The following is a 12902-nucleotide window of genomic DNA, read 5'->3' on the forward strand; positions in this document are numbered from 1 at the left end:
ACAATAAGTGCAATTTTCGAGGTGTCAGGGGAGGGTTTTCGAGTAGTAGGGGAAGGGTGGTCAAGTGGTCAGGGACGAGTAGGGGAATGGGTTGTTTCGGGGTGTCAGGGGAAGGGGGAAGGTTGTGGGGGTGGTAAAGGAGGGCACAAGGAAGAAGGAAAGAGTAGAGAAGAAGAGGAGGAATTTGGTGAATGTTGTGATGCCATGGTAGAACTCTAGAAGGAGAATGTGCTGCCATGGGAGAATTGTAAATTCTAAGTTTTGTCAACTTAAAAAGTCACGTGGAGGCACGTGACTAGTGTTTACCTACATTAGCTGGTTGGTAACCTGTTAGGTCCACGCGTGCAAAGTATCCCTAAAAGTTCGGACTGGACAATAAAAAACGAAAGTTGGGGCTGTTTTTGTCAGGATGCCCAAAGTTGGGATTGATTAAATCAATTTTTATACAAAGGAAGTACTACCTCTGTTTCAAATTAATTGTTATACTTTGACATTTTACACTATTCACAAATTGCACTTTGACCCTCGTTTGTGATTTATACGTGAATAAAAACATAGTCATGTGAGATCTTGTTAGATTCGTATTAGTATATATTTTATTAATATGTACTTTTTATAATTTTTACAAATACAAAACTAAAGATATATGTCCTCAAAGTTTTGCATTGGCATGCATGAAAAATGTAAGTGTAACAATTAATTTGAACTAAAAAACTAAAGATATATGTCCTCAAAGTTTTGCATTGACATGCATGAAAAGTGTAAGTGTAACAATTAATTTGAAACTATGATTTGGTAGAAAATGTCCAATATTTTAGTGATTCGCTAATAACATATTGGAAAATTTGACCCTCCCTCTCCCCCAAAAGGTTAAGATTACAAGAATGTCCCGCAAAGAATTCAAAATCCATCTGTGTTCAAAAACCAAAATCCCCCCTTAATATGTCCAAGTGCACTGTCCAGTGCCAGTCCAGTCTACCGTAAACATTGTGCCTCTCCCCAATTCCTCCGATGGAATTCACGTTAGACGACGACAACTTTGACGACGCCTTTTTCAACGAAGTCGACAAATTAGAAGATCTCGCCACCTCTTCCACGCAACAACCGCAACAACAACCGCAACAACAACCGCAACAACATCATCAACAACAACAACAACATTCTTTGAATTCAAAAGCTTCATCTTCGGTTACGTTGTTCCACTCTTATGTTCCTCCCCAAAGTCAAATTCAAATTCAAATTCCTGCTTGTTCTGTAGTTGTTGATGTTCAAACTCATTCTCCTCCTCGAGAACTCTCTCAGCGAAACCCTAACAATAGCAATAGTCATTCTAGTACCACCTCTACATCTGTTTCTTCCCCTTTTTCTCAAGATCAGCTCGAAATTCAACGATTGAAGGTCTCTTTTTAGCTTTTTTTTCTTCCATATTTCTATATTTCAACGATTTGTAATTTTAACATTTCTCTGATTATTTCCTTTTTATGTTCAGAGCGAGTTAAGCTGTGTCTCCAAGGAGCTTTTGGATTTGGTATGTTTCTCATTTCCTATTTCCAACCAACTCTAAGATTAATCTCTTACTCTCTCCGTCCCATTTCCCAATGCACGTTTCTCTATTACATATTATTAAAGGTTTATTAAAGTTTGATTTTCCAAATATACACAATGAGACGAATCAAACAAGGGACGAATAGGTGTGCTTAAATCAGAAGTAGGATAAGAACATGGGACTTTTGTGAAAGCATATTTGACAAGAAAGCTTGCCATAGTCATAGATTTATGAATGAGTTATGTACGTTCCTTTACGTAGTGGTTCAACTGAGGCAGCTGTAGATGATGATGCATCTAGATTTCTATCATCTTGGTATAATTTGGCTATACAAAAAGTAAGAGATTCTAGAAGTTGAGCTAACAGTGAAAAACAAGATGTTTTTCCTCGTTTGCAACCACCATAAATATGAAATAGTGAAGAGAGAAACATTCGTGTTTTACATAAACGACTAAATTTCCATGAATAGTTTCTTGGTATAATTTTGGCTGACAAATTATTTTTTGCAAAACATCCAGGACCACTCTTTTAAACCCTTTTCCTCATTGTAGTTCCCACTTAATGTTGGATAGTTGCGTAGTTCTTCATCCAATGTGGCTTAGTCCTTTGAATAAGCACCTTGCAATTGACTTGTTATGGACAACCTTCTTTTTTGCTCTTTTTGTATGGTTTATGTTAGTATATGATCATTCATCATTCATCAGATATCATATAGCCTGTTTTCTCTGCTACTCTTTTTGTTGTAGTTTTGTATCCTATTATAGATTTTTCGTTATACAAGCATGATATGGCTAAACGCTGAAAGGACAACATTGCAGAAACAAGAATGCTCTGAGCTTAAGAAGCAAAACAACAAGGAGCAGCAGCTGAAGTTTGTACATTCTAATAAGAAACCCAAGATTTGGTTAGCTGATCAACTCTTTTTAGTTCAAAAAAAGTTATCTTGATGTTAAGTAATTGAAAATTTTTGCTACATAATACTTGGACTTTTGCCAAAAGGCTAATTAATTGTAAATTTTTGTTTTCTTCCGATCTATTACACAGTAATAGTGCTTCTTTTGAAGTGTCAGTATCTTGCAACTTGAATCTTTCATGTTGAAACTAAGCTATTATGCTGCTTTTGTGGCAGTAACTCCGAAGACGACTCTAGGAATGTGATTTCACTTAGATGCGAAAACATAGGTGCTATTGCTGATCATGCTGCTTCTGGGATTGGTATAGGTGAGCATAAGTTTTTATTGTCAAACTATAAGACCCTTAAACCAATAATGTCCACGTACCTTCTACTTTTGTTTGCACTTGTTTGACATTTTTGTCTGGATTGTTTGCTTGTTTTACCAGAGAAAAGGAGTACTGGTATACAAACAGATGCCAGTGATGAATCTCTCAATCCAAGCACAAGTGGCTCTACATCCACATTTTGCAATCTTTCAAGATTGCTTTCAATTTGGTCCCCATTAAGCAGCCATAGATCAGGGAGACATTTGGTTGCCAAGTTACTTGAGGCCTGTGCAAGTGATTTCTATGCTTTATCTGGCTGTTTGGGTCTTAACATGACCTCCAAAATAGATACCGAGGGCTTGACTCATGCACCAATGCCTGGAAAAGCTCTAGGTCTGCATTCTGATGAATTTTCCAGGGTATCGCAAGATCAACTACACTCTGTGTTGACAAAGGTATGGCAGAATATAGTTGCAAGCACTCACATATTTTCTGCTGTTTGCTAATGACTTTGGCAAAGGTGTATAGGACACTGGGTTATATTAAAATTGCATAAAGGTGATTATTTTTTGGTTCTTTTGGAATTAAAGACAATGTTATAGTATAGAATTGAATAGACAGCATATTCCTGAGAGGATATTTGCTGATCCTGGTTTTGGAAAAGCTCTTGAAGATTTAATAGGAAAAAATCATTGTTGGAAGCATATTTTTAAATGCAGAATAATATGCTTCAGTTCTGCTATCAGTATTGTTGTTGGAAACTCTACATTTAAATCACATCTATTGTATTTTTGATCTCATGCCAAAAGAAACTTACTCCTCAACTATCTGTATTATCATTGTTACCCACTAGAGTTAGTTATTAGTTATTAAGAGATATTACTTCCTAAAACATGTTAACTGCCTTAATTTGACTTATTAATATTCACTTTTGGTGGGAAATAAAAATTTGAAAATAAGCGGAGTGGTAAATATCTCCATGGAAGAAATTAAGGCTGTGTGGCCAAAGTGGTATATAACTTTGACATGAACGAACACTAGGTTGGTATTCTGACTTGTACGTGACAGAGGATAAATTTCAAGAATATCACACGCACTCATGCAGAAGGAAGAGGGATTAGGGAGAGGAAGAGGTTTGGTGGAGAAACAGATGGAGAGAAGGGTTGGGGGTGGAGTCGTGGAGAAGACGATGGATATATATTTTTTAATGGAAGCCGGAATGACTATATGATCATAAGTTGTGTTTCGGTAGTTGCTTTTCCTGTGCTTATGCTCAAGATATGATTGGAAACTGAAGATATTCTCTAGTGATACATAAATGCATAGGGACCAATAATGTCCTTACAGGGCACTTGGTTCAAGTAGTTGAAATGGAATGGTAGGAGAATGAGATCCCCATGGGTCATGGGTATGGGTTGGAAATGGATTACTTTTTAGATTGTTTGGCTCACTTGTAGGTTTAGAACCCATTATGAAGGTTGGAGGTGCGGGGGTCTCCATTTATAAGCAAGTGGTGAATATGCGGTCAAGGGATTTAGTGGGGATTAAAAACCCATTACCTCAAACAAACAATTTTATCATCTTTAATTGTATTCCATCCATCCTATTCCAAAACCTTTGACCAAACACCCCTTGAGTTCAAACAAGGTCCCCCTTTCCATTTTGTGCTTGAATGAAGCCTAGAAGAATTTTATGCTTGAGATAGGAAGTTTCAATGTTCCTGTTCCATCAATGGCTAATGGGATGGATCTTCTACATGGTTTCACCTGTATCATGTTGGAGAAATATTATCTATGCATAATATATGCATTGATTAGCATGTATCAGGATCTCCAATCTGATTTAGTTTGACATATGCATGCTGTATTTCCGTTTCTTCTGTATTGTAAAGTATTGATCCTACTTATGGTGCAGCTAGCTGATGATATGGTCCATATAAATGCTTTTGTGAAGGTACTGCTTGATCTATGTCGTCTTGAAAACGTGAGTGAATTCTTCAATTTCTTGGTTGCTATTCTTTTACTTACTGCATGACATGTGGCATATATAATTTAGTTGTCCGTTGAAGGCAAAGAGGATCCATCATGACCCATAAGTTATTGATTTATGGTTTTTGTATTAGCAGTCTCGTTCATCCTTTCTTTATTACCATCTAAGATGTGGAATTTCTTTCCGCTGTTTCTCACATTGTAATATTACTCTCTCTTGTGTTGTGCTGTTTACTTTCTTGTTGACGTTTTCCCTTTATTTTTATTTTTTTTGGTGAGCTTGTGTCTTCTCTTTTTCTCTTCTCAAAATATGTTGAATATGAAGGAGGGACATGGTAGGGGTGGAATTTTCAATCTTTGTGTTTTTGAAACAGTGCAGCTCTATCCTCCTCTCCGATGAGCGGATTATAAGGGGGAAGCTATTTTCATCGGAAGACATGCATCATAATTTCCTTTAGAAAAATGTACTTTTGTAGCGTATATGTGGTTAATGTTATGTTTCTCCTTGTTTCGTGCATTTCATGTTGATGCAGGCTTCGGTTGTTCGTAGGTCTTTGTGTATTCTGCATGTTACTTTGGAGCACATGTTGAGCATCGATAAATTGGTTCCTAAAAGGTATAAACTCATTGGCTGACAGTTCTATCTTTAGCTTTTTATTGTATTTCTGTTTTTTATGTTTTGTACTGGGGCGCTGCATAATTTTTCACGCATGTTTCACTTGGAATTTCGGATTGTGTGTAGGTCTAGTCTCTAGTATGCTTGAGTTAGATGATCTTTTGTCTGAATAGCCCAAGCTGATGAACTTTACATGCATTTACCTGTGTTTAGTGTTACAATTGCACAAGTTCTATTGTTTGTCTTTATGCTTTTCTCACGGATGCTGTTCATGGCCTGTCATATGCACTTCTTCCGAACACTTAGGATTTCTGTAATTGTAGCTTACTGAAAGGTTTTTGATTGTTTTGCCGAAGGTTCTGTTTGGAAGAAACAAGCTCAACTCTCTGAGAAGAAATTTGTCAATGTAGTGTCAATTCTTATAAGTAGCCCAATATATGAATGTATTACATCCCACTAAAATTTATCATTTTTATAACTAGTTGTTTTGATTCTGCCATTGCTTTTGGTCTTCTTTTCCTTTCTCAATTTCCCCATGTGTGTGTATCTGGTTTGTGGATGTGAACATGATATAGGATGAGGGTGTGAATTGGTGTTTGTTCTATGCGTGTGTGCTTGGCTGTGCTGAGGAAGCTCATGTTGCTTTTTGCTCCCTCGTTTTAATTTTGTATTCTAGCTCCATAGTTTGTTATAGCACTTGCTTATGAACTTTGATTTGATCTTTCCAGTGTACTCTGCTCAGGGATAATGTCAAGGTGGAGAGGTGTTACTCATCAGATGCTGTGCATATTCGTGATTCTGAAGTGGGAAAAACTGGTGGTGTGCGTGATGCTAGGGGAAATGAAACACCCCATGAGAGCTTTATAGCTTGCAAAAATATATGCATTGCTGAACGTGAAACTTTCTCCTTTTTTTGTCATGTAGACTGGCTTCACCTGTTTACGTCTATGTGTCAAATTGTTGTTAAATTGACTGAAGAACGTGCAAGGATAGAAGCTGTTTCCATCATGAATATAATCCTATTAAGAACTGATCCTTATTCCGGTAGAGCAAAGTAAGTCTTGTTCAAGCCTTTTCGAGTAATCAGTTAAAATTCTCATATTCTTAAACTGAAGAAATTTGTATTCTTATTTCTCTTGCTAATGAGGTCAACAGTGTCACTCTCGTATTGCTTTTTGGATTAATGTACTGAAAATTGAAATTAGGGTTCCATCATAAAATTGAACGTCTTATTCCATATTATGAGTATGTATAATATCTATATAAATATGTATGTAGATTTGTAGTTTTGTACAGAAGTTTATTTGGAGGATATACAATTTCAGAGAAACAAGTAGTTTGGAATTCTTATATTTATTTACTTAGCATAAGAAGTGTAAAAGTTTCTTTTATTGTAACCCTTTTTACTTTGAAAGTTATTAGCCTATGGATTTCGCAATTTGAAGAATTCTTTCCTACATGATGAATCAGGTTTGGGGGCTCACTTGTTTTTGAAGCTGTTGCTTTATTGTTGAGAAAGGAAGTTGGGATTTTCTGTCGGAAAGAAGCTGTGCATCTCTTGTATCTACTTTTCAACTGTGAGTATTCAGTATATAGTCACTGTAAAATAGACCTCCAATTGTTTCTACTTGCATTTTCGCTTTGTTGGATGAATTTCGTTAATGTTATTAATTTAGCTTGTTATAGCAACAAGCCCCCTCTCTTCCTACACGTGCTAGCAGTAAGTACAAACTAGGAATATAGTTGATACATTGCTTTTCTGGTGCTTTGATGATAAATTTAAATGATAAAGAAATTACTTTCTTGGTGCTTTGATGATTAATTATTTGTTTGTAAAGTCAACTTTTCTTATTATAGTGTCAGTGAGGTGCATAACATGTGTGCAATACATAGAAGTCTGTACAGTACATATAAGTACGCGGGTGATTATCAACCTGTCGGTAATAGTCTTCTTGCGAGGCTGGCTTATCCGAGAAATGCCATTGATTCTAATTGAATAAATTACACCTTGCCACATTCTTCATCTTCCAAATTTTTTTACTGACAGCCTCTGTTCTCCTTTTTAGTCATTGTTCTGCTTTCTGCCGCCATAGTCCATACTCTTGCTGCAATATCTTTCACTGGATCATCAAACTAAGAAGTGTAAACTGACATTGTGTTGGTTGTCAATGAAGACCTTTTCCCCCTTACCAGTGAGTATTTCTTGTGCATATAATTTTTTCATGGTCCCAAGTCTTGCAAGTTTCTGTGCGATGAGTTCAAGTGGAGTGTACGAGGATTTGCCACCCTGAACTTTAAATCAACTCCTGTGGTGTCAACATCTTACTTTTGAAGGATTCTTGTGGGGCGAGAAAGCAAGCAGACTTGAGTTAGATATAGTTGATGACCAATGACAGGGCCACAGGGGCATGCAAGCAGCAGTCAGGAAGGAGAGAAGAAGTCGTTGAGACTGCTTGAGGGAGAATGCTGATTTTGCATTAGATGGCTGTTTGGTTTCACTTGTTATATTTTTATGTGATTCTGATATGGACGTGTGCTTAACATTTAACAATCATGTGCTTTCCCTTGAAACATTTATAGACGGAGTAAAAAAGGTCTTTCATTGTTCTGTTCTGTTCTGTTCTGTTCATGACTCTATATGTTAATCAATCGAGTATTAGGATTTTTTTCTCTTCAACTTATTTTAGAAACTTATTAATTTCTTGCTGAAGACCAGTAAGATTCAGACCATACCAGACCTGATGTTCTAGTTTACAACTACTACAAGCTAAAATTAGACTACACCAGACCCGACCCAGAATGATCCAGAACATACCAAATTACACCTTAAAATTTCAGACTAGACTAGACCATATTAGACTACCAAACTAAACTAGTTCTTACAAAATTCACTTGAGCACTTTATTACAGGTGAATATAACAAAGTTCAAAGCCTTAGACTGGTTTCAGCTGCCACCGTACAGTTGAATGAGCATTTACTAATTAACTAATAAGGTTGTTAGTTAGTATTAATCCCCGCATCTGATAATCTTCCTTGTTGGCTTTGTCATGCATATGAAGAAAACTAGTCAGGAGTGGGACAACAATTGGTTTAATAAAACGGATAGTGAGAGAAAGAAAGTAGTATGAGAAAGTAGTTAGATAAGAAGTGGGACTCACATCACATTTTTGTGTTTCCCAAGGAGGATAATAGAGGGATATCATTTTTCTTTGAAATTTTTGCTATATGTGCATTTGGTCTTCTTCTTATGGTTCTCTTTGTTTTTTGTCGAAAAGGTCCAAATATATTAGCCACTTTTTGTTCAAGTTGTAAAGAAGATAACAGTGATGCAAAATCTCCAACTCATGGTGCCATAAGTTTGCCTTGTCAAGAATCTCGCGCTGTTCTTGAGGGATTGGCCGACTGTCTAATACGCACTGAGCATGGTGTTAAGGTGGGTAATTTTCTGTTAAAGAACCATCTAATACACTCTTTTAACATCTCTTTGATTCGATGTTTCATCTCTCTTCTGTTAAATCCAGTGCGGTGTTCATTGGATCATCTGAAGCTATTAATTGTATCTATAGGCTACAACTAGGCTAGCCTACTCCAGCATTGTTGATTATTTAATCTCCTGGTTGTCTCTGATGGATATGATCATATGATAAGCCAGGATGCTTGATTGCTTGTATTGTTTTATAATTTGTATCACTAAATTTTCAATGCAAAAATCCCTTGCAGAAAATGTACCTCTGTCTTGGCTACTTTTGTCCATTCTAACTCTTACTTGTTGTAGATAATACATTTTAGATGGTGCCTTTTTTTATAGGGGGGAGGGCTGGGGAGAGTGGTAAACCAGTTATTAACTGAACTTTCGTCCAACGCAAAATAAAACATCATCCTCAGCCAAATACAGAGACTAGATTGGTGGGCATGGGCTTATCCTTATGGCCTTACCTATGAATCCCTCTCTTAGTCAGCAACTCCATTAAACAAGCCTATTATTTACTAACTACTTCATGACAAGGTCTAGCCATTGGATCTCACACTGGCCACTGGCTCTGAGTCTTATGCTTTGCTCATAAAAAATTTACCATATTTACAATGCCAATGTCATCTAAAAGTAGCCAAAGAAACAGAATCTACACGGGACACCACGACATCTCTTTCCTGAATATTATTTTTCAACTTTTGTGCAAGAACTTCTGAATTGTTTTTTTGCCTTGTTAACTTAAAAATCGACAATTGACAATGGAGCAGAATATTCAGTAGCACTGTGACGAAAACATGCAGTGGTTTGTTGTATCTGTCATCTGTGATTGTGATTGAGCTTTTGTGTGTCTGAACCAACTCTTGAATGATTGTGATTGAGCTTTTACATTCTTAAAGCTTTGTTGTGATAAATATCTCTATCTATTGATAAACTACGGAAAACGGCAGTTGGATATGGTCGCCTTTTATGGGGATTTTTAACCTACTAAGCACATGCTGTTTGGGTCAAGAAACAAATCAATCAACACAATGACTATTTTTATTTTTTGTTGAGCTTGACATGTGTGATGAACTGATCTTAGGTCTCCATTTTTGTCATTATGTTAGGAGCTGAACCTTCGTCGAAATGCAATAATTGTGCTATCATTTTTGGCTTCTTCTGGGAAATGTGGTTTTGAGACTTTCCTATTCTACAAGCTTTCTGAAAGACCCAATTTTCTGGGACTAGTTCTACAAGTGTTGGTTTCAGAAATTGATGCAGAAGCATTGGAGTCGAGCCCTGCACCAGAAATATCCACAGAGAGGTAACTGTTACTAGATTAAAAGAAGTTTCAGTGCTTATACATCTTGCTTGCGCTTAATTCACAAAACTTTTGTTGGTGGCGTGGTGCCTCTACACGGGTCCTCTTTGCATCCATTTAGATCTGATCTTCTATCATTGTCCACTATCTTTCACATGGTTGACTTATAGACCTGGAAGAACTGATTACTGACCTGACAAATAAAACCTGTTCCAGACCCAAAGTGTAGGTGAAACTAGATTACCCGACTTTTACCCGGAATGGAAGTTTGTATGACCTCATTCAACCTGTTCTTGAACCAGATGACTTTTCACCCGAATATGCCCCAAGACCGAATCCGTTCCACAGAACTAGCTGTTTGGCACCTCTGCTTCCTTGTTAGATAACGTTTGTTATAATCTCTCTTAAAAGTCTTTCTTGCTGTGTTTCGTGCTCATTTTTCATTATTTATTTTCCTTTTGGGGTATGTAATGCAGAACTTTACTCATACGAGAGGCTTTGATATTACTCAACCGACTAGCAAATCCTGCATATTCAGCCACGGTCTGGCAAGTGATAAGGAGCTGTAGAGATATGGTCAGCTTGGCAATTGATATTGCCACTAGGTTGTCCAAGAAAAGCCGGAGGCTACTGAAGTCTGACCGCACTATTAGGCAGATGAGGGAACATGAAGTAGTGGACTTGGCTTGCTTATTCAAGAAAAGAGTTTTTACCTTCCTTGGGGAGAGTAGTTTCTCCTGAATTTCATTTCCATCCGGTCTCACCATTTTTCAGCCACTATGGGTTCATGTTCTGCCTATGTGCTGGTGTCGTCTAATGCAGCTCTGACGGAAAAACGTCGCAGGGCAGCAATTACGCACACAAACATGCATGCAGGGTGCAGTTCATTTTGTTGTGGACTTGAAGTAGGGATAGTATTGTAAAATTAAATTTTGCAATGAAATGAGCTACAATTTTGGACATTGATTTTGGTAATCAGAAATATTCTTAACCATCAAGTGTTTGCAGCAGTCTCACATACTATCCTTTACGCTAGTCTGTTTCTTCAGTTCCTTCAGTTTTACAGATGTCCAGTGGGAAATAAACACATTAAAATCTCACTATTGTATTATACATTTATACTGATCAATAAATATCTCATGTTCACTGATCAATAAGGGTGTGTTCTATTCAACTTATTGGCCCTGAACTTATTGGACCTTATCTGAACTGAACTTATTGAACCTGAATTAAGCTTATTGGAACTTATTAAACCTGATTGAACCTGATTCAACTTATTGGACCTGATTGAACCTGATTGGAACTTATTGGACCTTATTGGAACTTATTGACCTTATTGAAACTTATTAGACCTTATTGGACCTAGTTGAAACTTATTAGACCTTATTGGATCTGGTTGAAACTTATTAAACCTTATTGGACCTGATTGAAATTTATTTGACCTTATTAGACAAAAACATTGACCATGAATAACATAAATATTACCACTAACGTAAATACTATCCCTCAAAAATTTTTATGGAGTAATAATTATTATAATTCGTCCTTTAAAAAATAATGATTATTAATTATCTCTTATGATAATTAATTTAACAAAAAAATTTACTATTTATATATTTGTCTATACATAACTTTCACCACTAAATATATCTAATAGTCTTGTTTTGATTTTATAAAACACTAGTAGAAAATCAAAAATTAATTAACATATATTGCTAACAAGTTAAAATTGGCACATATAAAAAATTCTCACTTTACTTTCATTAATGTGAATGTAAGTAGATTGCATTAACTCCTTTCTTCATTTCTTCTCATTTCTTTTCCTTTCATTTATGTGAATGTACTAGAAGATAAAAAGAAAACAAAAAGAAAGAGAAAAAAATGGTCAAAATCACCAAAGGGAAAGTTAGAGCATTTTAATTATCGACATTCTTCATTACGTGGGACTGTTGAAAGAATTTTTGGTATACTAAAAAATAGATGGAAGATTCTAAGAATGATGCCGGAGATGGGTGATGCTTACCAGTTGGCTATCATCGTGGCAACATGCACTACATAATTTTATTCGTTTACATGATTTAGGGATTCCAGTTTCGCAAGTAGTTGAAACCATGGAACCAAGAGCTGATTTAAATTTGACTGACAAGACGAGAACAAAGAATATGGAGATAACTCGGGCGACAATTGCAGATGAAATATGGTTGGATGTTGGTGAAGAAAACGTATTGATTGAAGAGGATGATGTAGAAGATGAAGAAAGATACTCCGATGAAGAAAGATATCCAGATGATTGATGATAATGAAGCAATCAATTGATAACATTTATATCTTTCATTGTTATTAGTAACGAAAACATGTTATCTCTAGTTATTTAAAGACGAATTGCAAAATATTGTAATTATATATTATTATTATTATTGTTAACCTTAATTATTTGACATGATTATAATATTATTTAATAGCAATATGAATAATCAAATAATAGACAATAATACAAGTATAATACTATACATTGGTACTTTAATAAAAAATTCTAATAATAACATAATCAGCTAATATAATATGAATAATAAAATAATAGACATAATACAAATAAATAATAAAATAATAGACATAATACAAATAAATAATAAAATAATACACTAATACAAGTATAATACTATATAATCATTGTGGTACTTTAATTAAAATTCTAATAATAACATAATCAGCTAATAGTGATATGAAATTATGAATAACAAAATAATGGACAATAATA

The 12902-nt window shown here is 35.6% G+C and overlaps 1 protein-coding gene across 1 annotated transcript; it reads left to right on the forward strand.

Moving 5' to 3' along the window:
* The first annotated feature begins 845 nt into the window (after positions 1–845).
* On the forward strand, positions 846–11244 carry LOC104893104 (hypothetical protein). The gene is made up of 12 exons (XM_010679180.4): positions 846–1398; positions 1490–1528; positions 2365–2450; positions 2676–2767; positions 2888–3222; positions 4682–4750; positions 5289–5371; positions 6114–6425; positions 6842–6948; positions 8648–8805; positions 9951–10147; positions 10621–11244. Exons 1-12 carry the CDS (start codon positions 1012–1014, stop codon positions 10883–10885), a joined length of 2130 nt encoding a protein of 709 aa, XP_010677482.1. The 5' UTR covers positions 846–1011; the 3' UTR covers positions 10886–11244.
* The last annotated feature ends 1658 nt before the right edge of the window (positions 11245–12902 follow it).

Source organism: Beta vulgaris, chromosome 5 (genome assembly GCF_026745355.1).
Source record: "Beta vulgaris subsp. vulgaris cultivar EL10 chromosome 5, EL10.2, whole genome shotgun sequence".
Classification (NCBI taxonomy): domain Eukaryota; kingdom Viridiplantae; phylum Streptophyta; class Magnoliopsida; order Caryophyllales; family Amaranthaceae; genus Beta; species Beta vulgaris.